Source organism: Ovis canadensis, chromosome 11, assembly GCF_042477335.2.
Source record: "Ovis canadensis isolate MfBH-ARS-UI-01 breed Bighorn chromosome 11, ARS-UI_OviCan_v2, whole genome shotgun sequence".
Classification (NCBI taxonomy): Eukaryota; Metazoa; Chordata; class Mammalia; order Artiodactyla; family Bovidae; genus Ovis; species Ovis canadensis.
This window is the reverse complement of record NC_091255.1, coordinates 31,286,171-31,310,399: the sequence shown is the minus strand read 5'-3', so window position 1 is coordinate 31,310,399 and position 24,229 is coordinate 31,286,171. Positions and strand designations below refer to the sequence as shown.

Sequence of the window (24,229 nt, the reverse complement as noted above, 5' to 3'; positions counted from 1 at the left end):
AGAGAGACCAAGCTGAATCGGCGGGAGACAAGAGGGCCCTCCGCCGGGTTGTGCCTCCGATGGGGGAGAACCTCCAATTGGAGCTAAAATTCCGGAGCCCAGGCGCCATCCCCCTGCCCTGGCAATTCCGCGGGGGCTTGTCCAGGTCGCTCATCAGACCAGGAGCCTAGAGCTCTCCCGACCCCACGCGTCTTCCCGGAGGCCTGACTTCTGCTAGTAGTTTTGCGCTGCCCACCTCGTCACCTTGCAGAGAAGCCCCTAACAGGAAGGAGAAAGGGGAGTAAGGCAGTAGAGGTGGCACCAGGCAGTGGGAATGGACTGGGGGGTCAGAGGCTGGAGGGGGTACCTGACGTCTTAGGAGACAGAAAAACCCCCGACTCCCACGTGGAGATCCCCGAGGGACACCTTCCAGGGACCGGACGGATGACACCCAGAAGTGCGGGTCATGAATCAGGAAAGAAGGGAAGAAGCACACCACGCCTGGACAGAGCTCCGGGGATCCGGAATGTGCAGACAGCGCTTGGACGGGGTACTGGAGGCGAGAGAGCGAGGATTCAGGACACAAAGCCCAAGGAAGACAGGATGGCAGCATCGCGTGGGGAGGTGGCTGGAGGCAGAACGACCCACGCGGAGCCAGAGCATCGGGCGTGGTGCTCAGCACACAGTGAGAGCTGGGAACTACGAAGCGGGCCGGAGGAAAACGGAGCCAGGGAGCTATGCGGGCTTCGGGAGGGAGACCCGCTTGCAGTTAGGGGGAAGTCCGAGAGCTCCGGAACAGCGAGCAGAGGACCCAATCCAGGGACAGGGTTTCCGGGTAAGACTCTGGAGAGGCGATGGGAGAATGCCCCTGGAGCTTCCCGGCCAGACTGTGACTCCAATTTTAAGCCGCAGACCTACAGCACCGCCACACGCAGCCCCTGCCCCCCCAGCTCTCTTGTTTGTCTCCCAGTCCGGCCGGAACCGGCTTCTGCTCGCCGCGGGGCGGGCGGGTGGCTGCCGATTGGTTAATGCCTGTTTCCAGCCCCGACTCAGCCAATCAGCGTGCGGCAGTGTTTTCTACTAGGGGTCGGAATAAAAGGGCTGGAATAAAAGGGGGGGCAGAAAAGGCGCCGGCCGGGCCCGATACACACCAGTAGGAGCTGGGTGAGCTGGATCCTGGGGACCCGGGTCCCGAGCTTGAGTGCTGGGGAGAGGAAGGCGCAGGAGTAAGGGCGTAGGGAGAAGATGTGTGCATAAGGGAGGAGAGACTGAATGGATGAGTAGCCGCCGGGGAAGAGGTCCAGGAGAGAGCTAGGGGATGGAGGAGCAGGGTTCGCTTCCATAGAAACGAGCCAATTGCCGAGGAAACGGCCCTAGACGGGGGTCGCGCGGGAGGCTGGCGCCGCCGGTTTGAACCGGCTTCGCCTCGCCCATGCGGGGCTCGCGTGGCCGCAGCGCCTAGCGACCTAGACAGCGACCAATGGCGTGGCAGTTCCTGTGCCGTCAGGCCAATAAGCGGGCCGCGGGCGGGCCGTTCCGGAGCTCCGTGCGCTGATCTTGTGGTTAAGGGAGCCAGGTCTGGGGAAGGGTCTCCAGTGCGTGCGGGCGGGCGGGCTCTGGTGGGGGTCCTGGGGAGTGGCAGCCGTAAGGTGTGCCCCTGCCCAGGTATCCGAACCTCCGGCTGCCTCTCCTGACAGCTCCCAAGCTGCGTCAATTCTGCTGGGAGCCTGCATTAGTTCCACGTCCCTGAGCACGCGTTTGTCCCTTCGTGTTTCTATGCCTCAGTTTCCCTCCGAGTGAGCTGAGAGAGAAGTCTCCCTGTCTGGCCCGGGCGGCTTCTCCCGGAGCTGCAGGCTGGCGAATGAGCCAGCGGCGGAGAGGGTGGCCCAGGGCCGAGGCAGGGCTGGGGCTTCCTTGCTGCGCGCACTTGCCTCCCGCGCTGCGGAGGGGGTGACAAGCTGCGCGCGCTGCGGCAGCGGCCCGGGTTGGCCGCCCAGGCTGAATAGGGCCGGGCGCTGACGCCGAGGTACGCGCGCAGGTGGCTGCAGAGAGGAGCCGGAGCCGGGTCGCCGCGCCTCGCCGCGCCTCGCCTCGCCATGGCGCCCACCCTGGCCACTGCCCATCGGCGCCGCTGGTGGATGGCCTGCACCGCCGTGGTGGAAAACCTCCTCTTCTCGGCAGTCCTCCTGGGCTGGGGCTCTCTGCTCATCATGCTCAAGTCGGAGGGCTTTTACTCCTACCTGTGTACTGAGCCAGGTGAGACGGATACCCTGGCTGGGGGGTCGTTCCGGGAATGGGGGCTTTGGGAGGGGACGGAGGGCGGTGTATACCCAACCAGCAAGACCACCTCACTGCGCAACTCCTCCTCGTTAGCAGACGGCCTGTTTAAACCTCCTCCCCCCTCCAGCTCTGCTGGGTACAGATCATCGTCCCTGTTTTTTTGGCTGAAGACATTGAGGCTCAGACAGATCTTCTGACTTGCATGAGGCCTCACAGCTGGAGACTGTCATAGATCCAGAACCCCCAAGTCCAGGGTGTTCTTTCCACCACCCGGGAACATGACTGGACTCCTCTCCTCCCAGTGCCTGGCACATCACTTGCCTTGCAGTAAACATGTTGCTGTCTGACTGTAAGAAAGAGGAACTCCTGACTCAGTGGCTGGGGTGCAGCAAGAGAGAGGAAGTGGCTTGGCCTCCACCCTGTGAAAGGTTCATTTAGAATCTAGATGGTTTTCAGTCAGGCCTTGAGTCTCTAAAGGGCTTGTCGGATACAATTTCTTTTCTATTTTTGCTGCTTTCTAATTTTCCAAAGGACATTTCCTCCCACAGGCTGTGAGAACATCTCAGTGGCCTTCTTCCCCTGTGAGGGGGAGGGGAAGGGGGTATTTCTGGAAATGACACTAGGGCTGTCCTCTCTCTTTGCCACACGTTGGTGTAACTGAATGAAAGCTGAGGATACCTGTCTACAAGAAATCTCGCCCCCCACCCCCGTGGTCACACCCGATTACCTTGTTTGAGGATTCTGATTGCTGAAGGTCAGTGGGACTCAGCCTAAGGGTGGGACCCAAGTGGCTCTCACTCTCTACACTTCTATCCCCCTTCTTCAGCAACCTTGATAATAAATGTTTTCTTCTGTCCTCTGTCACTTCCTAATGGTTGAAGTGAGTAGCGTCTCTCCCCAGTACCTTTGACAGCCAGCCCCCGCCTCAATTCCCTTGGATGGAAATAACCCAAGTCTGACCTCCTGCATCACACCACCAGCTTGCCATTTTTTTCCTCCCAAGACTGCTAACTTTGAGGGAAGAGAAAGCTTTGGACTGGCTCATGCTGCATGTAAGCCGGTGTAGAATCCTTGTTTTCCTACTCTGGTCTTCCCGGGAGGTTGCTGAGCATTCCAGCTACTAGGAAAGCTTCAGCGGGAAGAGGTTAAAGGCAGGAGAAAGGGAGGAGGTGCTGAGACTGCCTGAGAGAGGGCAGAGAGTATATCGTCTATGACCTTTAGCCTTTAGCCACTCAGGAATATTTCCTAATAGCCTAAGGGTTCTTGGCAGACCTTTCCCCACATCAGCAAGAAACCTTGGGAGACGGGAGAGTCACTCAGACCTTGTTCCTTGAACAAGCTTTCTGCTTTGCCCGAGAGATGTTAGGAAATTAATGACTGGAAGGGAACAGGTTGGAGCATTTGGCACCTCCTCTCCTCTCTTGTGGATCATGACCCTTCCTACTTGCCTCTGACAACTTCCTTCTGGCTGCATAGAGGGGTTAAAGAACAGAAAAAAACCCCATCATCTCCAGATGAAGCTTTTAGCATCTCATCCAGACTGGAGGACTGAGGTGGTCAATTTTTTTTTTTTTTTTTTGTCCTACTGAGGTGTCAGAAGGTCAGATTCTAGGGTCGTTTATTTTCCCCCCACGTTGCCCACTGATTTAATTTATTTTATGGTCTTGGCAGCGCCGGGGCTGGTCACTTCATTCCTGCCTCAGCCTTGGCTGCTTCCTTCATTGAAGTGGGAGGAGTCCCAGCGATTGTGCCAAGAGCAGTGCTGAGTTGGTGTTTAAGCCCTTTTGAGGCTTGCCTGGTCCCTCCTGTAAATCAAGTGAAGGTGAAGGGTCAGGATTGTGGGTTGAACATCAACTTCTTATCCTGTGCCTTTTGTTCCTGCCTCTGATTTTGGTTTTTCTGACTATCTGGCAAACCCGCTGACCCAGCATCCGTGGCGGGCAGGCTTGCTGATTCCACAGGGCTTATCTCTTTTTGGCCTCCTTGTTTCTGGAAGTCTGAGCAGCCTGTTGCCTTGCAGGGCCTGGCATCCCCGGGTCTGGCCTGGCTGGGAGTACCTGGAGGATTTGAGGATCAAGATTTCTGCTTAAGCCTAATATTGTCATACTTGGGGGACAGCTGAATTGCAGAGAAACAGTTTGGCTGTTTTTTATATTTATTGAATGAGGCTTGTGAAAAGCTGACCAGTCTACAGCTGATTGAGATGCAAATTTGTCAGCGTTTTGTGGCTTTTAGGACCCATGCTTTGGTTTGGAAAATTTGCCTGAACCTGTTGAAAGGTCCTCAGAACTCTTGCTCGGGACTCCAGCCAGGATCCGGTCACAGACACAGTGTCGGGTTCCAGCGTGGCGAGGTGGGACAAAGAAACAAAGAGCTGGGTTTTCCGTTTCCCCTCAGCTCTTTAATCCCTGTCCACCCAATGGTCAGGGTGGATGACAGGGGCTGGGGACCTGGGCTGGCACTTGGCTTTGCCTCCCCAGCCCCCTGGTGTGGGCAGGAGACCAGCTGGGTTCCCAGCCCCGGCTTTCCCAGACCTGTGTCCTTTTGGCCTCTGGATGGCCGCTGTCACCAGCCCCACCCCCCACCCAACCTGTTTCTTCATTTTTCCCTCAGCTAAGGGGGCTGGTGCTCCCTGTGGATGTTTAATCTCTTTTATCTGACCCACACCCTCAGGAAACATTTTCTGAGATGCTGTGCTGGGCGCAGAGTAATCCAGGCCCTCAGGCGGTCTGCAGTCAGCCAGCATCAAAGAGTTACCACAGGGACCTACCGGATCCCACACGGTGGTCAGACCCCAACAGAGAGCAGTGTGCCGAGGTGGGGCGGGGAGAGCAGCCATGGGGATCTGGTTCAGCTTGGGTGGGGGGCTCTCTGATGCTTAGGCAGAAGCGTGGAGGGCCAGAAGGAGTGGGTCAGAAGAAGACAGGCAGTGAGCCCCTGCAGCAGGCTGTGTGCTGAGAGAGAGGAGGGAAAGGACAGAAGGGCAGATGATGGCTGGAGAGATGGGAAGGCGCCTGCAGGGCCCTGGGGAGACTGGATCTCCTTTTCAAGCTAGGAAGAAGCTCCTGAGGCAGAAGAGACGGTCAGATTCACCTATTAGCCTCTTAGGAATTACTGAGGGTTTGCCACATGCCGGGCGCTGGGTGGGATCATGGCGGGGTGGGGGGCGGCTCTGGAGATGGGAGACGTGGCTTCTGCATGAGGAAGCGACGGTCCAGCCCAGCCATGGACCCCAAGGCAGCCCCCAGCTCTGTGCTCTTGACCTCCTCAGTGACTCCGTTTCGGTGACCAGGGGCTGTACCCTTCACTGAAACAAAGCAGGAAGCTGGTCCCTGGGACTGTGAGAGGGCAGGGCCAGGCCTGGTCCCCACCAGACTGGGCTGAAGCTGAAGAAGTGGACATGAGACAGTCCCCACTGCTTCACGGCCCTCCAATTTTATGTCTCTTCCACCGGTGGTGTGTCTCAGACGTCACTGGTGGTACCTTTGGAAAACCCGTCCTTTCACTTTTATTGCTGTGAATAGGCCTTTTTTCACTCCCCACTCCCTGCAACCTTAGTTTATTTTAGATGTTGTTTTTTTAAATTCTGTACCCGGGGTGAGAGGCCTGCAGGGCCTCCAGCCTCAGGATGTGTCACAGAGGAGCTGATGCCCTCGGCCTTCCCCACCAACCGCCTTCCTCCTTCCCGTGACCTAATTTTCCTCCTCCACAGCCTCCCGCCCCCACCTGCCTTCTTGGCATCCCATGAAGGTCCTGTCCAGCTTGGTTGGCTTTCGGGGACCTCGTGGGAGCATCTCGGGGGAGGTTCCCGTTCTCGCTAGGTGACATGAAGGGCCACCTGGCATGATCCCTGACACTGTCAGCCTTATGTGTCTTTTATTCTCTCAGCATTTTCTCTCTGAACTGCCTCTGACCCAGGTGGTACAGCATCAGTACAGCCTGAAGGTTAGGAGGAGCTTTGAGGTCCAGCCGCCTAGACTCAAGTCTGGCTTCCCCAGGTACCGTCTGTGAGGCCCCAGGTACCTGTTTGGATACCCCAGATGGCCAGATGTGAACTAGTGGGTGGAGAGGGAGGTGCTCAGTGACACAGGAATCGCTAGCGTGGAACACAGCGGCCAGCGCACACCGGCCCTCTGTGACCACAACCAGGGGACCAGACCCTGGCCTGGCCAGCGCGGTCCTCTGATTGTGTCCTGCCTCGGGCTTGCTGTGTGTGAGGCTGACCTCTTGCCTACATACCCCCTGCCAGACGGAGATGCTGCTTCCTGTTGCCGGATAGACTAAGGATTTGAGAGAGACAGGAGGTCCTGGGGCAGTGACCATCAGCGGGGAAGTCCAGGGGCCAGTATTGGGTGGGTGGGGCAGGGGGCTACTCAAGTTTAGAGGGGCCTCCAGCCCGGTGCCCCTTGCTCCTCAAGAAGCCTTGTCTGGTCAGCTGTTCTGGCTTGTTGCCCTAGGGTAGGGGGACCCCCCTCCTTGATCCAGGGTGGTTAGGGGAGTCTGAGTGGGGTCATGGCACCTTCTTTTCTCCCCTGCTCTCTCGCTAAGGGTTCTGAGTGCCGGGTTCTGTGAGTGGGGCCAAACAGAGCAGGCATTGTTCCCTGCTCCCTGCCCTGGGTCTCCTCCTAAGGAGCCTCACGCTCGTTCCCTGCACACTCTGGACACACCAGTTCCTTGCCTGTTTCTTCTTGGTTCACCCTCCCCAGTTAGGCTGGGCCACTCTGGCTGCATCTGTGATAAACAGGTGCAGGTGAGGCCCAGAGCAGGCTGGGCTGGGTGAGGGCTGAGCTCTAGGCTGGGAGCAGAGGGGCACCCCAGAGGCTCGGCACTTCCTGGGCGCTTATCTGTTTTGTGTCTCTCGGGCCCACAGTGGCCCAGGTGGGAGCAGAGCGAGAGAAGCAGCCTGGGTGTGACTGTGTTTGGGCATCTGCTGGATCTGTGATTATTCGTGTGGGCTGTTTACTGCCAACAAAGCTTTGGGCTCACAGAAGGTTGAGTTCCGTCTGGGGCAAGGGGCACTCTCACGTTGCTCCCTGGGCCAGTGAGAGGCCACTCAGGCCTCCCCACCCCCGGCTCATCTGTCTCTGGACATCACTGCCCGGAGCTAGGAGGACAGACAGCCAGGTGGCCCCGTTGGCAGAGATTTAAGAGAAGGCTGGTGGCCCAACGTGTAAGGGTCCTGCTCTGTTGCAGTGGCCCTAGGGTGAAAGATGGGAGGGACAGATTCCCTTCCCTCCACTCTGCCTTCTCTCTCCTGGAGCCCCTCCTGTCTAGTTACAGGTGACCAGATAGCTAAACAATTCAAGATGTTTTTTTGTCCCCACCTTCAACTAAGAGCGAACCAGGGTGTCTGCCTTGAGTATACATGTTGCCTTGGGATTTCATCTTCCCTCTCTTGAGAAGTACAGCCGTGGTTTTAGGTCCAGCTCTGGGGACGACAGAAGCAGGGCCCCCGGTGCGTCTGATCAGAGACAGTGCCTCCCTCCCTCCCCATTCAGTCGCGGCTCCCTGCTTGGAGCAGCCGACCCCGCAGCACTGCCAGCCCTAAGTGATTTTGTGTTCTCTGTTGCGCCCCAGACCCTGCATGGCCACAGTTAGGTCTCACAAGCCAGCGACCCGGGACCCGCAGCTGTCCCTGCCTACTCCATCCACTCTGTTGCACCTGCGCTGGTTTGCTCACACCTGCACACCAGCCCGGAGGTGACCGTTGCTTTGCCTGGTCCCTCCTGCTTCACATTCAGGTCCTGTTGCTGCTAGCAGAGCTGACACCCGAAACCAGTGCCGACCTGTGAAGCAGCTCTGCTCTTCCAGGAGTGGCCCCGCCGTGAACAGGCAGCTCCGGCCCGCTGGCCCTGAGCTGGAACCTCCTGGGCTCAGCTGACCCTGTTTGTCATGCGTTTTGGCTGCCAGTGTGGTGCGGACATCTTCTGGGAAGCCGGGATAAGGTGGCAGAGATGAGGGGAATGGAAATCTGGCTTGTTAGGTTTTGCCTCTGTGGCTTCAGGGGCTGACACTGTGGCTGTGATCTCCTTCAGTCCCCTCTGGCTTCAAGTTGGTGCCATGCATCCTGTTTCATTTCTTCTTTCTGGATCCTTTTGGTCAAGGTGATCTGACGCCACTGTTGCATTCATTCAGCAAACAGCGACTGTGCGCCAGGACCAAGGGGAGGTGCTGGGGACATGGGTGGCTGGAACACAGTCCCTGTCCTAGCCCAGTGGGAGGCCAGGTATGAATTCATGCTATGGATTAATGACCAGTTACGGAACTCTGCTTCCAGTTACAGCATCCGGCTCTGCTACCTGCCAGTTGCATCATTATCCCCGTTCCAAGTCTCCCATCAGAGTAGTAGTAGTAACAATAATAATAACACATGCATACTAAGTTGCTTCAGTCATGTCTGACTCTCTGCGACCCCATGGACTGTAGCCCGCCAGGCTCCTCTGTCCATGGAATTCTCCAGGCAAGAACACCGGAGCGGGTTGCCATGCCCTCCTCCTAGGAATCTTCCCAATCCAGGATTGAACCCATGTCTTATGTCTCATGCGTTGGCAGGTGGGTTCTTTACCACTGGCACCACCTAGTAAGGTTCTAATAATAGTAATAACTTTTAGCTATTGGTTATGAGCACTTCCTATGCCTTTGTGAGCTCTAAATATCTGGATTTTCCCTTTTACCCCAAATTCTAGAGAGATAGATATATTTATTACCTTATGCCCATTTTACAGATAAAGAAACTGAGATAGAGAGGCAGTCACTTCTCCCAGGTGATAAAATAGCAAGTAGAGAAACCAGAATTGGAACCCAGATCCCAACACCCCCACCCTCAATGTGCTCCTCACCAGGACCTGTTGGTCAGAGGTGGCACAGAACGTGATTCACCCAACGTGCATCTTCTTCTGTGACCTTGGCTCACCCCCCCCAAGAGAGGCCCAGGCAGGCCTTGCCGACCTCAGCTTTACGGCCCTGGCGCCAGAGGGCTGCGTGCAGGAGACAGCACTTATCTGCTGAGAGGTATTTCCTTGAGTCTCCCAGCGTGACCTCCTCACGTCTAATCAGAGGCTGCTCCTCTCCCTGCAGGATTAGTCAGCATCTCTTAACTAGCAGTCCCGAGAGGAACAGAGCGCGTTCCCCACTGCGTGCCAGCCCGTCCTCCACCCTCCCGCCCCTCGCTGCCGCAGCACTTTTCCCTTCCCTCTTTTTGCTGTCTAGGGGCTGGGTGGACTTTGGAGAGGATCATTAAGGACTAGGATTATGGCATAGGTGTGGCCACCAGAGACGGTGACATCGTGACCCCAGTGAGAAAAAGAAGACAGGTGCCCTTCAACAAGTGAAAGCAAGTTATTTGGCACTCTTTTTAAACAAAAAACCCTTCCCAAGGGGGTTCCGTGACTCAGTATATGTAGTAGTTGATGCTGTGAGAACATGAGAGAGAATTTAGCACAGGGAATATGTGTTTGAGAAACCTGATGTATTAGGCATTAAAGGAAGCCCACTCACCCTTCCCCTCGATTGACTCACAGCAGCTGAGCCCAGCAGCTTGTCCTTCCCAAGTGGTCTAGGGTCGCCCCCCTGTATGCTGGCCACAGACTGCTGCCATGGACAGAGCTGCAGCTAAGTTCTAGCCAGATGGGGGACCCACAGCCCAGGCTGGATCCCAAAGCCTGCTATTCTAGGTGTCGCTTACCCTAGAGTTGGAATCCTGGGACTTCCCTGGTGGTCCAGTGGCTAAGAGTCTGAGGTCTCGATTCAGGGGGCCCAGGTTTGATCCTTGATCAGGGAAATAGATCCACATGCCGCTACAAAGACCTGGTGCAGCCGAATAAATAAATGGGAATCCCAACCTGGGGCTTGTGGGTGCTGCAAAGACGCAAGAAGCCCCTGAGACTTTTCTAAGGAGCAAGCGTGGCACGCACTTTATTGGATTCTTCAAAGGGAAGGTGACTCCCCTCTCCAAAAACAGAAAAGTTACGAATCTCTGTATTATCACTCCAGGGAGCTTTGGCCATATGGACATCCCAGCCTGCTGGGGATATTCAGAGCTCTGAAGGGGCCCAGAGCTAGCCCTGGCCTTCTCAGTGGGCTGACTCTGGATGGGCAACTGCCCCTCTGGTCTTCGGAGATCCCTGCCCTGACCCTGTGATCAGGTTCCCCTCCCTCTACACACAGAGAATGTCACCAACGTCACAGTGGGGGCCACGGCAGAGCTGGAGCATGAGGAGGTGAGCCGGATGAATGGCTGGCTCAGCTGCAAGGCCCAGGATGAGATGCTAAACTTGGCCTTCACCGTGGGCTCCTTCCTGCTCAGTGCCATCACCCTGCCCCTGGGCATCGTCATGGACAAGTATGGCCCGAGGAAGCTCAGGCTGCTGGGCAGGTCAGTTCTGGGGGGAGGCAGGTGGGCAGGGTGGGCAGAGGGGACCCTGGGCCACGATTCCCCACTGTAGGGGATCCTGGTATCTGCTGTCAGGTGCACTGTGGCGCTCCCTGAATGCCCACCTGGGATGGGTCTGCTGTGATCTTGGGTTATTCTGATCTGCGTAGAAAAGTCACAGGCCTGCCTGGGAGGACCTGCTTGTCATTATGACTTCTAGTCTTTTTCATCTTCCATCTCTGTGAGAAAAAAAGATTTTGAACACATACCGCTAATATAAGCACATGGAATTGTCAATAATCTACACATTTTTCGGGCTTCTCTGGTGGCTCAGATGGTAAAGAATCCACCTGCAGTACGAGAGACCAGGCTTTGATCCAGGGGTCGGGAAGATCCCTTGGAGAAGGGAATGCAACCCACTCCAGTATTCTTGCCTGGAGAATCCCACAGGTGGAGGGGCCTGGCGGACTACAGTCCATGGGGTCGCAAAGAGTTGGACACGACTGGATGACTAAGCACACAGGCCTCTACATATGTCATTCTTAATGTTTAATGTGCTTTATTCTTTTCTTCCATCTTTATTGAGATTAATTGATGTACAGCCCTGTGTAGGACTGAGGTATAGCATAATGGTCATGTTTATATACGTCATGAAATGAATCCCACAGGGAGCTTAGGGAACATCCACCATCTCATATAGTATTTTATGTGCCCTATGATACATATACAAAAGAGAGAAAATGGCTGAGATTTTAAATTACAAAATGGAAAATTATAAAATTTCTAAAATTGTAAAACAGTATTTCCCTACCCCAGGCACCTTAGTGGGTCATCTTATGCGCCTCCTAGGGTGTGTTCCTAGGCTATAAAACTCCAGTCTACCAGTCTCAGGGTGAGTCTGCCAAGCAGCTGGCCCTGTCTGGCCAGGGTCCTCCCCAAGCCAGTCCCACTGGGAATGAGCATTGTGCAGGGCAGTGGTTGGCCATGAGCAAGGCCCGTGGCCCTGAAGGGAATCAGCCGGGAAGATCAGTGTCATTCATTCTTTGGAGCTTACGAAGGCTTGGTCCCCAGCTCAGAGCCAAGTAGAGGGGATTTGAAAGCTGCCACTCATCACCCCTTGCCCCGTGGGGTTCTTTCTGTCCCCTGGCTGAGCAGACACAGGAGCCTCGGGGATGGGTTGTGTCCTTTCTCGCTTCACAGCCTTGGCTCTGTCCAGTCGGGAATGGAGCGGGCAGTGCAGTGGGGTGTTTACTGGGTCTGGCTTTGGGGCTTGAATTCCAGCTTAGCCACCTGCTAGCTAGGACACTGGAGAATTTCATTTTTGTTTCTATGTTGGGTTTGTTATCTATGTATTTTTAGGTATTTGAATACCTGTGTTTGTGTGCTTTTTTAAAAAAATCTATTTTATTGAAATGTACTTGATTTACAGTGTTTATTAATTTCTACTATACAGCAAAGTGATTCAGTTGTCTGTTTATATGTGTACATTCTTTTCTGTATTATTTTCCATTATGGTTTGTCCCAGTATATTGAATATAATTCCATGTCCTATACAGTAGGACCTTGTTGTTTTATTTTTGTTATTTTGAGTCTTATTTTTCTCATACGTAAAATAGAGCCAATTATGCTCCTTAGAACTGTTGAACAAAAGAATGTATGTAAATTTTCTGAAAGCATCTTGACATGTAGCAAATACCTCCATATAAACAATATTAACAATAATGATGATAACCAGTACTGTACTATTTCTCTTTCTTTTTAGTGCCTGCTTTGCTGTCTCCTGCTTGCTGATTGCGTATGGAGCAAGTAACCCAAACTGTGAGTATGCTTTTCCTCTACCCTTTTGTCAGGGCTTGGGGAGACAGCACCCAGAGGTGCTCGAAGGCCCACCTACTCTAGGAAGCTGGGCCAGGCCTGTGCTCACTACTTGAGTTAGGACACTTGTTAGACCTTTACCCACTGACTTAATTCAGATGGTGGGTGGATAAGCAAATGGCCCCAAACAAATGAGAGAAGCTCATCTCATTGCTGAGCCAGGCCAGTCCCTGATGGACTCACTGATGCCAGCTTGAGAACAGGCCAGCTGCAGGAGTATGTGCAGAGGTCATGAGCTGAACTGCTTGGAGCAGCCCAGGCCTGCACTTTAGGATGGCTCAGAAGCCACCTGGTCCCTAACTCTGCTCAGGTGGAGCTGATGCTTCAAGGACTTTTGGAACAAACACCAAAATAGGGCTTGACTTTCACCAAAATCTTGGGGTTTTTTTGGCTCCACTGCACGACATGTAGGATCTTAGTTCCCTGACCTGGGATCGCACCTCCTGCATTGGGAGTGCAGAGTCTTAACCACCGAGGGACTCCCGTGTTTCACTAGACTCTATCCAGGCGCCTCTCCTAATTGAGGGGTACCTGTATTTTTTATTTCAGCGAACAGCTTTTTTAGACCTCTCCCTTGTGGGTAAAGGGCTTCCCTTGTAGCTCAGTTGGTAAAGAATCTTCCTGCAATGCAGGAGACCTGGGTTTGATTTCTGGGTCGGGAAGATCTCCTGGAGAAGGAAATGGCAACCAACTCCAGTATTCTCGTCTGGGAAATACCATGGACAGAGGAGCCTGGCAGGCTACAGTCTATGGGGTCGCAAGAGTCAGACACGACTTAGCAACTAAACCACCACTTGTGGGTAAGGTTAGTGAAGAAAGGGGGACGAGGATACACCTTTTGCAAAAGCCCAAACTCCATAAAATAGTGAAGAGGAGGATGAGGCAGAGGCTGGGCCAGCTCCCCAGGTGTCCGGCACTAATGCCTGATGACCTGTCATCACTAGCAGCAATTGCTCAAAGCAAGCTCCTCGTCAGCAGTGGGTCAGGCCCCAGCCTCCCTGAAGCTCAGTCGTGGTTCCCCTCTTACCAGCCTTCTGTTTCCTTCCAGCCCTCTCTGTGCTCATCTTCATCGCCCTGGCTCTGAATGGCTTTGGTGGGATGTGCATGACTTTTACCTCATTAACAGTAAGTACCATTAAAAAACATATATTTATTTGGCTCTGCTGGGTCTTAGTTGTGGCATGTGGGATCTAGTTTCCTGACCAGGGATGGAAACCAGGCCCCCTGCACTGGCAGCATGGAGTCTCAGCCACTGCACTGTCAGAAAAGGCCCAGTACTAGTTTTTTTTGAGAAGATCTCTATAGACATCAGAGAAGGCAATGGCACCCCACTCCAGTACTCTTGCCTGGAAAATCCCATGGATGGAGGAGCCTGGTAGGCTGCAGTCCATGGGGTTGCTAAGTCAGGCACGACTGAGTGACTTCACTTTCATGAATTGGAGAAGGAAATGGCAACCCACTCCAGTATTCTTGCCTGGAGAATCCCAGGGACAGAGGAGCCTGGTGGGCTGCGGTTTATGGGGTCGCACAGAGTTGGACACGACTGAAGTGACTTAGCAGCTATAGACATCCCTTTATGGCTCAGATGGTAAAGAATCTGCCTGCAATGCAGGAGACCTGGTTTCGATCCCAGGGTTGAGAAGATTCCCTGGAGAAGAGCATGGCAACGCACTCCAGTGTTCTTGCCTGGAGAATCCCCAAGGACAGAGGAGCCTGGTGGGCTGTAGTCCACAGGGTCACAAAGAGATGGACATGACTGGGCAACTAACACTTTCACTTTCTAGTTCAGTCACCTTTTTGCAAATCTGAGGCAGCTTTTATTGACTCTAATTTGCTTGCCTTCCATTCACCTGCATGTGCTGGACTATCCGAAGCAGTAAAGGTTGTTGTTGGTGAAGTTGTGGCAGCAAAGCCTATTTGCGGCTCCCAAGCTGGGGAAGTCCTGCAGCAGAGTCAGTCTCAGAGCAGCCTATCTCCTGCCTCCTGACCTTGACTCAGGCGCCAGGGAAGCCAGCTTAGTAGCTGTGTGGAAGAAAAATAACCTGCCACCTACTCTCTTTTCTCTTATTTTCTATGGCAGCTCTGGCCAACAGTGAAACCTAAAAACAGACCTCTCTTGGAATCACCCTGCCCCTAACTGTTGCTTTGTTTAGAACTGAATGAAAAACTCTGGAGAATCACAGAGCCTGCCCCTCTGCTTGGTTTTCTTTCTTTCTTTTTTAAAAATAATTTTTATTTATTTTTTTATTTTTGGCTATGCTGGGTCTTCACTGCCACTCGGACTTTTCTGTAGTTGAGGCGAGCCAGGGCTACTCTCTAGCTGCGGTGCTTGGGGTTCTCATTGCGGCGGTTTCTCCTGTTGCAGAGGCTTCAGTAACTGTGGCACGTGGACTCTAGTTGCAGCCCCCGGGGCTCTAAGCACAGGCTCAATAGTTGTGGCACACAGGCCCAGTCACATGTGGGAATCTTCCCGGGTCAGGGGTCGAACCTGTGTCTCCTGCATTGGCAGGCAGATTCTTTACTCCTGAGCCTCCAGCGAAGCCCTGCTTGGTTTTCTAAATGCCAGGGTGCAGGGAGCCCTTCTCCCAAGGGAGGGAGATCCTTTCTTGGGATGCTGAGCGCTCTCTTACGGGAGCCCCAGAACACCGTAGAATGGGCTTCTTTTGGAAGTGAATGAGACTGCATGAAGATCTAGGTTGAAACAAAGTCCAAAAAAAGCCAAAAGAATCTTTCCCCAGAAGGGAGAAGGCAGTTATCTGCCGGTTCACCTGGCCAGGCAGGTGTGCCTTTCAGAGCTGGCCATTGGGAAAGAAGAGAGAAGTGAAGCTTCCCAAGGGATTTCTCTGTCCAACAGGAAAGTCTCTCCTGCCTTAGTTTCCCCTCAAGAAGGTTTTGAGTGACACAGTGCCTCCCAGCCCTGTTTATTTGCAGTGCACTGGTCTCTGCTTTCTCTTTCCACTAATGAGTCAGGCATCAGGCTGCTGAAGGGCCCTCGTTTAGCTCTGAGGGAGCCCTGGAGCCTTGCTGGTCTTCTCCTAAGGAACTTGAAGAGGTGCTGACATTCCTGTGACCCCTAGCCTGCAGGCTGTGAGCCAGAGGCCCAGTTGGGCCCGATTCCTCTTCTCAGCCTTCCTGTGCTTTCTCAATTTATTAACTTTATCCTGGCGGGAAGGGTGAGCTACCAGGGCCTGCATCCGTGGAAATGGAGCAGTCTGTGGAGTCTGTGTTAGGCTGAGAGAGGCACTACTGCCCAGGACCGCACACATGGTGTGCTCCAGAGTGGGGGACTCAAATACCCAGGGTCTCTGGTTGCCTTGCCCTGGTAGTGTGAAGGAGACTGACTTTGTACTCTTTTGTGCATTTTTATTTTTATTTATTTTTTTAATCAGGTAGATGGTTTATTTCTTTGGCGGCACCAGGTCTTTGTTGCAGAATATGGGATGTCGTTCCCTGACCAGGAGTCAAACCCAGGCCCCCTGCTTTGGGAGCAAGGAGTGTTAGCCATTGGACCACTAGGGAAGTCCCGACCAGATAGCTTTTTTTTGAATGGGTGTATCTCCCTCCCTCTCAAATTCCTGGGGTAAGACACATGTTGAAGCTATACAAAGTATGTTAGAACTGTCAAACGCACCGATTCCATTCAGCTGTGTCTGCTGTGAAGCGGGAGCCCAGTTCTGTTTGTTCTTTGACAGCGTAAACATGACCAACTTTTCCATCAAAATGAAAAATGAAAATCTGCCATCACCCCCATTATTTGAGCCACACTGTGTCTATGTCATGGCAGTTCTGAATTTCAGGATAAAAGAAAGAGATGGTCCTTGAACTTGAGTATATGCTCTGAAATACAGAAAGACGGTCTATTGTTATAAGCCTAACACAGATTAAAGACCCCCTCACCATGAATCCCCTTTAGGGAAGTCTTCAAAATGAGATCATAGTTGTGGTCCACAAATCCTTTCGGGGTGGCTAGGAGGGTCATAAGAATTCTTTTCGTTTTCTTTTCTTCTTAATGATTATAAAACAAAATGGTTTGATTTTAAAAAGTAAACTATTTGAGAAATGTACAATGTGAACTGTAAGATCTTGTAAGTCTAACTTTATCAGTTTAGAATGTAGCTCTTTATATTAAAAAAGGAATCTAAGTATACTAAAGTTCTTTTCAAAAGAAACTCTGTTACAACTTGCCTTTTTCACTTGACAGTGTATCTCTTATGTTTTCCTGCCTGTCCTTAGAAATCTACCTTATTATTTTAAACTCTAGAGATTGATCTCATTATTAGACAGTTCCATGTGATTCTCTAATATAGATTGCCATGATTTATTTAACCAGTTTCCTGCTAATGTACTTTTGGGTTAGTTTCCAATTTTTCTGATTTATGATTCTGCCGAAGTGAACATCTCTGTATGTGTGTTTCTATAAAATAAATTCCTGGAAGTAGGATTGCCAGGCCCCAGGATCAGCATGTTTTAAATTTTAATGTAGACTGTCAAATGGTCTTCCCAAAAGGGTATACACAGATGCTGGCCTTCCACCATATCTGAGAAGTTTTCTTCCACACCCCTTCCAACACCCTGTCCAGATTCTTGTAAACATTAGCCAATCCAATCTGGTGAAAAATAATACGTTACAATTTAAAATTTCTTTAATTGTTAGTGAGATGGAGTATCTTTCCACCTCTTTTTGATGATAATTTGTATTTCTTCTGGGATTGCTTCTTTGTGTCTTTTGTCTATTTTTCTAGGGTTGTTTCTTTCTCTCTCTTTTTTCTTTAATTGTGTTTTGTAAGCCCTCTTTCATACACACACAAAAAATAGTTCTCTATCTGAGTGAACAGTGGTCTTACCCTAAGTTTTTTAGGTCCCTATGTGGTCCACGAATAAGCTTCCGGAAGGCTGGGCATTCCTTTGAAATTCTCCGAAAGCAAACTGCACGTTGTGTGCCTGGGCAGGTGCGTTTTTTGGGGTCTGTTGCTTTCCTCCGCTCCTAGTAGGTCTGTGCGAAGCTGAACGCACTGTAGCAGGAGTGTTTCTCTTAACTCCTTGCTCTCCCACAGGGAGGTGAAGGCTGCTTAGGCCAGACGGTGACCAGACAAGAAAACCGTCTGATCATCACCTGGAGCATTTCGTTAGCAGGCATCTGTTTTAAGATAGCCTGGTGGCTTGTCCCTCTAAGGCTCCCATTCTTGGGTCTAGAGCAGAGGTCAGCAGACGGCTGCCTCCAGGTCACATCCAGACCACTGCAGGTTGCCGTGAACACAGTTTTATCGGCACAGAACCGCTCCTACTTGATTCTTTTGTGCTAATGACAGCGGAGTGAATGACAGTGAGAGTCTCACTGCATGGAGACCACATGGCCTGCAAAACCTAGAATTTCTCTGGCCCTTGGCAGAAAAAGTCTGATAACCTTAGGTCTAGAAGCACAAGAAGCTGCTCAATCATGATTTCCTGTCAGAGTCAGGGGCTCACCCCCAGCCCCAGCTGACCCTCTCCCTTCTAGTTATGTGACCCTCCTCCTCAAGCAGTTTCCATGCCGTCGGCTTCCTCCTCTGTGCCCTGGCCCGAGGGACGTCCTTGGGCGGTCCTCTGTCCCGCAAGGCTTCAGATAAGGAGCCTTTCTAGATCAGGCCTCGAAAGGGGACTGAGAAGCAGGTCAGTGAGGGCAGGCTGCGGCTCTTGGGCCATGCTCTTGGGCCGTGGGGGCTTCTGCTGAGCAGAGCCAAATCTAGTCCTGACACAGCCCAAACCTTTTAAAAAGCAGAACCGTTAGGATCAGCTCCCGGAGGTGCCAGACCAGCAGCACAATGGCACTCTGTTTGGATCTCCCAGCCGTGCTCTCATTTGGGGGACAAAGGAGTCTTCAGGGTCACCTTTAGGAGCTTCCTAAATCAACAGCTTTGGGACTCAGTGACAACCTAGGAATCTGGGGGGAGGGGGGTTGTGTTGCCAGGGAAACCTTAACTGGGGGACTTTCTGAGTCTCAAGGGGTTGTGGTATAAGTAAGGATGACCAGGGACTGTGAACTGCTATCCCCATTGGTGCTAGCGAAGGGGCCTTAACTTCACAGAATACCTTTTCCCCACTGGCCTGTAGACCCCTTTCCAGAGCCAGAGAGGTGTGTGTACCCATGGGTGATCCTGCCCCCATGAGCAGAGGCTAGACCTCCTGCCAGGTGGGCTGGCTTTCCCAGGTCCCTGCCTCAGAGGGTCCTGGGCGATGTGACACCCTCAGAGGAGGAGGGAGCAGGTCACCAGGGGTCAGGACCTACCCCAGGGTGCCAAGCCTCAGCCTCCTCTTGGGCATCTGGACAGCACACTTAGCTCTGTTTGCTCACTGCCTTGCGTTTGTTCAAGTCTTTAACTCGCTCCAGCGGCTGGAGGAAAACAGCGGCCGGCGGCTGAGGTGGCGTCTGGGGGCCACCACCCAGCGATCTGGGGCCGGGGTTGCTTAGAGATGGGAGTGGATGCCGCCAACATTGTGAACATGTCTTTTCCACTTCATTACTCTGACCCCTGTCAGCGTGGGTGGGACGGGGAGTTCTGAGCTGAAACCCTCCCAGAAAAGTGATTGCAAAGTGCTGCCAGGCTCCTTAATGAAAAAATTTCTCTGTGGGCTTTCCCTGTCTGACTCATGGGAGTCTTACGTGGAGCCTGAGGAAGAAATGATCCCACGGGAGTTGGGATCTGAGTTTGAAGTGAACAGAGTAAATGTCCGTCTTCGAACACCTGGGAGGAGGGGAGGGAGAGGATTCGGGATATAGCAGTGAAACAGATGGCCCCCTCCAGGGGTGTGTGTGGAGTTTAGCATTCCTGCTCGGGTGACCTGTTTCTATGCCCAGGAGAGGGTCCCCATGGCATCCCATGTGCCCCATGTGCCAGGTAAGCAGGATTCACCTGCTGCCCCCAGCCAGCTCTGCCTCTGGGTTTCTGGTTGTGTGCTCTGAGAGCCCAAAGCCATCGGTCCATCACCACTGGCCTGGGAAAAATCCACTCATCAGAGGGTTTCCACCCCGTGAAGTTGCCCTAGCACGTGACTCATTCAGGGGTGGACTGAACGTGTAGTGGGGGCCTCGGAAGGGCTGGACCTGGCTGGGAAAGTGAACGAAGTGGCTGAGGAAGTGGGGCCCCTCCTCCCCACCCCTTCAGCAGTGAAGCGGAAAGGTGACCACAAGGACTTTTACCTGGCAGCGTGTGCTTGGAGCTGCCGGTCGTGAAGGGTTAGAAAAGAGCCCAGCTATGCTGAGTCCACTTGTCCAGACTGGTACCTGGATCCTGGCCTGTTCAGGTTGCACAGGGCTCTTGGGTGTGTGCAGCAGCCACTTGAGGACAAGGGTCACCTTTGAAAGGGGCCTGAGGGCCCAAATGCCAGCCCCCCACCCTGACCCTGGATGGCCCATGGCATCTCCCCAAAAGCCAGGGTGAGCCCCCCTAGCTGGTGGGCTCCGAAGATCACTGATTTGGAAAGAGGGTGCCAGGTGCTTCTTCTGTCCCTGCCTGCCAGCAAGCCCCAGGCCTGTCTTGGGGGCTCCTGGGAAGAGAGACATCTTAAAGAAGGTCCTCTGAGGAGGGCTGCCCATCCTCACTGTGCTGGAGCCTGGGCTTCTGGCGATTCTCGGCCAGTAGCCGGCTGGGAGGCCAGCACTCCAGGGGAGGGGCCGTCTGCAGCTGCTGTTTTCCCCTCTGGGAAGGTCACAGAGCCAGGGCCTGTTTACAGTGCAGCCCAGGGGCTGAGCGAATGAGTCACCACTGGCTCGCGCGGGGATGGCATTCGGAGGACGGGTTCTGCCTGGCTGAGCCCACTCCAGGCCCCCTCCTACCCCGGGGCAGCAACAGCATTAATGGCGGTGGTGGTGGGAAGCCCCCCAGAGCCAGGGAGGGGGCCGGCGCACTTCCCCCACACCCAACCTGCGAGAGCAGTTGGGAAGCCAGGGTCAGGAAACCGCCCTGCTGAGTGTTTTCCTAGCATCTGTCTTTGCAGCTCAGCTGCAGCTTCCTACTTGGCAGGAGTCATGGTTCTTCCCCCTCCGCCCGGCCTTCCAGCCGGCACTAGGCACTCTGCTCAGTCCTCAGCCATCACTCACTCCATCACCAGGGCTTCTGAGTGGCCATTATGTGCAGTTGAGGTCGGGCAGAGGCAGAAGGAGGGAGGGAGGAGGGGGAGGTGGAGGCCAGGGCGGGGAGGAGACCCAGACAAGATGAAAGGAGAGTCCGCAGCCAAGGGCAGGTCCCCCTGACAGTGCTGCCCTGGACTGTGGGGAGGTCGCCTGGGGAGTTCGGGGAGGGAGGAGGCAGGTAGGTCTAAAAGGAGCTTTGGAAAGGATGTAAGAAATCTCTAGTGGGGAGAGCAAACAGAGTGCTTAATAAGGAGCAGAGAGAGGCATGAGAGGTAAGGATAATTGTCTTGATCCTCCAAATCGAGTGTGGACCCTTCAGGGGCCACATGTGTGTTTTCCAGGAGACAGAGTAGCCCAGTGGCTGTGCACATCAACTTGACCTGCTTTGAGTTCTAGTTTTGGCCCTTACCAGCTTAAGGATCCCTTGACTGTTTTTTTTGAAGAACTTTTATATTTTTGGCGGCGCTGGGCCTTCGTTGCTGTGTGCAGGCTTTGTCTAGTTGCGGCGGGCGGGGCCCACACTTGCAGTGGCTTCTTTTGTTGCGGAGCATGGTCTCTAGGACAGGCTCAGTCGTTGGGGCACACACAGGCTTAGTCGCCCCACGGCATGTGGGATCTTCCTGAATCAGAGATCGAACCTGTGTACCCTGCGTTGGCAGGCAGACTCTTAAACTGCTGGACCACCAGGGAAGTCCCCTTGACTTTTCTAATCCTAAAGTCTTGGAACCATTAAGTGAGGGTAATGAGTGACACTTTCTTGGTGAGGATGTTATGAGGGTTTTTAGGATAATAATAGTTTCTGTTATAGTAACAATGCTACTATATTATTCAGTACATTAACATAACCATGTATGCTGTCATATATTATAACTTAATAATAAGGAAGAATCCTCTGATCAAGCTGCTCCTGGGCAAAGTAAATGGGGGAAATTTCCTCTAGCAGGCATGACAGCTTTGGGAGGAAGGGAAGGAAGTGGCTTAAAGGATAAAACACAATTAGTGTTAACATTTGAAAAATAATTAGTGCCCCCAGGGTAAACTTCTCTTCGCCTGTGTTTGCTGTTTTGAGACCACACACTGACCACTGCCAGGATGTTTATGCCTTAGCTTTCACTGGTCAAGGTCATCCTTGATACTGTTTTCAGAGAAATTTCATCTGACACGCATGTTGTTGTTTAGTCTCTAAGTCATGTCCAATTCTTTTGCAACCCCGTGGACTGCAGCCTGCTAGGCTGCTCTGCTCATGGGACTTCCCAAGCAAGAGTACTTAAGTGGGGTTTGCCATTGCCCTCTCCAGGGGATCTTCCCGACTCAGGTATCAAACCTGTCTCCTGCATTGGCAGGCGGATTCTTTACCACTGAGCCACCAGGGAAACCCTGACACGAATGTTAGGTAGTCACTAAAAGCTGAAATACTTGACTACCCATTTAAACTTTTAGATTGGCCAGAAAAACCCTACCATCAATTATGACATTAAAGGACAAACTGGGAAAACGTACCTAACAGTATGGGAACAACCTGTGAAGGTCTTTAATGTATAAAGAGCCTATACCAAATTACTATGAACGAATTAACATCCTCTTAGGAAGGACAAATGAGGAATGTAACTGACTGATTTTAAAAACTGTAGAAAAAAATGTTCAAAGTCATTAGCAATCAGTAAATGTAAGTTTTTTCAATTCCAATTGGTGTAAGTTTTCTGGAAGGTAGTTTGTCACAGAGTATCACAAAAAAACTTAAAAACATGGATTCCCTTTTGCCAAATGATTCTACTTTTGGGAATTTACCTTAGGGAAATAATAGCTATTTGCATGTATGTTTATCTTCAAGCATGTTCATTATAAAATGTTATTTAGGATAAAAATTGAAAAGGATCTGAGAACATCAGAGAAATGGTTGCATAAATTATAGACCATTCAGAAAAGGAAATACCAGGCAGTTGTTACAAATTATGTTAAAGATGAATACAAGAATAAATTAGGAGGTATTTATAATATACAAAATAAAAAAATAAAAAGTTTTAAAAATAATATGCAGTATCTGATTCGTTTGGTTAAAAATTATAGGTATTTATAGGAAAATGATTGAAGGCAATTACATCAAAATGATAATGTGGCTATATCAGGGGAATTCTTTTTCCCTCAAGGGGAATTTTTATTTCATTTTTCATGTGTACTTTGTTCTAGATATTTTACAATGAACATATATTGCTTTCCTAATCAGCAAAAAATAACTGTAAGGTAAAGTATAAGATGTACACATTCCTGAGGAGGCTGTATAGTATGGTTTGCCCTGAGGCTCTGTACACCCTGGAAATGTATACCAAATGCTTACCAAAAGAGCATATTAAGGAGGGGGAGGATTTTCAGGGTGTTGTAAAGAATGTTCCAGTCAGGGAGAGGCAGAGAAGCCAGGAGGGCAGCTGGGAGGCCCTGGGAATGTATACCAAATGCTTACCAAAAGAACATATTAAGGAGGGGGAGGATTTTCAGGGTGTTGTAAAGAATGTTCCAGTCAGGGAGAGGCAGAGAAGCCAGGAGGGCAGCTGGGAGGCTACTGCCCTTGTCCAGACATGAGGGCAAGGATCTCATCCAGGGTCAGATGGAAAGTCAGAACCCTCTCCCAGCTTCCTATTCTTGCCTGTCCCAGATGCAGTCTGGGGAGCAGACTCCAGGAAATGAGGTCAGAGTTGCCCACTAGCCCCAGGCTCTGTGGTTTCGTTGGCCTGTAGCTTGGGTTAGGGTAGAAGAAAAAGGGCTGGTGAGCAAACTGTCTGCTTTTCAGAAGTATCGCCTTGCCCTGTCAAAAAGGTGGGAACACTCTTTGCACCCAAGGGTGACTACCACGACAGAAGCGTTTCCTGGCTTGGCTGTGCTGAGTGGCTTTTGTCCTCCGTCTGCTTTTCTGATTGGGTTCTAAGCGCTCTTTTTTGTTGTTGCTGTTGTTTTGTGCTTTGTTTCTTTGGCCGTACTGCCCTGCATATGGGATCTTAATTTCCCGATCAGGGATTGAACCCATGCCCCCTGCATTGAGTACTTCCCTGGTGGCTCAGATGGTAAAGCGTCTGTCTACAGTGCAGGAGACCCGGGTTCGATCCCTGGGTTGGGAAGATCCCCTGGAGAAGGAAATGGCAATCCACTCCAGGACTATTGCCTGGAAAATCCCATGGACAGAGAAGCCTGGTAGGCTACAGCCCATGGGGTCGCAAAGAGTCGAACACGACTGAGCAACTTCACTTTCACTTTCCCCTGCATTGAAAGCACAGAGTCTTAACCACTGTACTGATAGGGAAATCCCTCTAAGCCATCTTTGATCCCTTCTTTCTTCACATGCATTCCAGGCTGGAACAGTTTCCTTCTTCCATACAAGCAAAGATAATCTTTGGATTCTCCCTGGGGCAGATATGGGCCTGGAGATGCCTGAAGCTGCCTTGGTGGAATAGCCAGTGAGGCGCAGCCCAAATACGTGAGCCCAGGATCCGAGGGGTGTCCTCTGAACCACAGCATACCTGGGAGGCAGGTCTGCAAAAAAGTGAAATTGGGCACCTTTCATGCTCACCTAAGTGTGCTTGGGTGGCTATGAGCATGTCACCTTTTCCTCTCTCTCCTGCTGG

The 24,229-nt window shown here is 52.2% G+C and overlaps 1 protein-coding gene across 6 annotated transcripts in view; it reads left to right on the top strand.

Moving 5' to 3' along the window:
• Window positions 1-24,229, top strand: part of SLC43A2 (solute carrier family 43 member 2) — a 40,607-nt gene continuing 16,378 nt past the window's right edge. Inside the window, exons 1-5 of one of the 6 annotated variants that reach the window (XM_069603059.1) lie at window positions 1-664; window positions 2,018-2,235; window positions 10,426-10,633; window positions 12,393-12,448; window positions 13,554-13,630. In XM_069603059.1, coding sequence (XP_069459160.1) covers window positions 2,076-2,235; window positions 10,426-10,633; window positions 12,393-12,448; window positions 13,554-13,630 — 501 coding nt within the window. In that variant the 5' untranslated portion in view covers window positions 1-664; window positions 2,018-2,075. Of the gene's footprint in view, window positions 665-1,045; window positions 1,206-2,017; window positions 2,236-2,713; window positions 3,014-10,425; window positions 10,634-12,392; window positions 12,449-13,553; window positions 13,631-24,229 lie in introns of those variants that run through there. The other 5 variants (XM_069603057.1, XM_069603060.1, XM_069603062.1 and 2 more) reach the window with 5 other exon arrangements.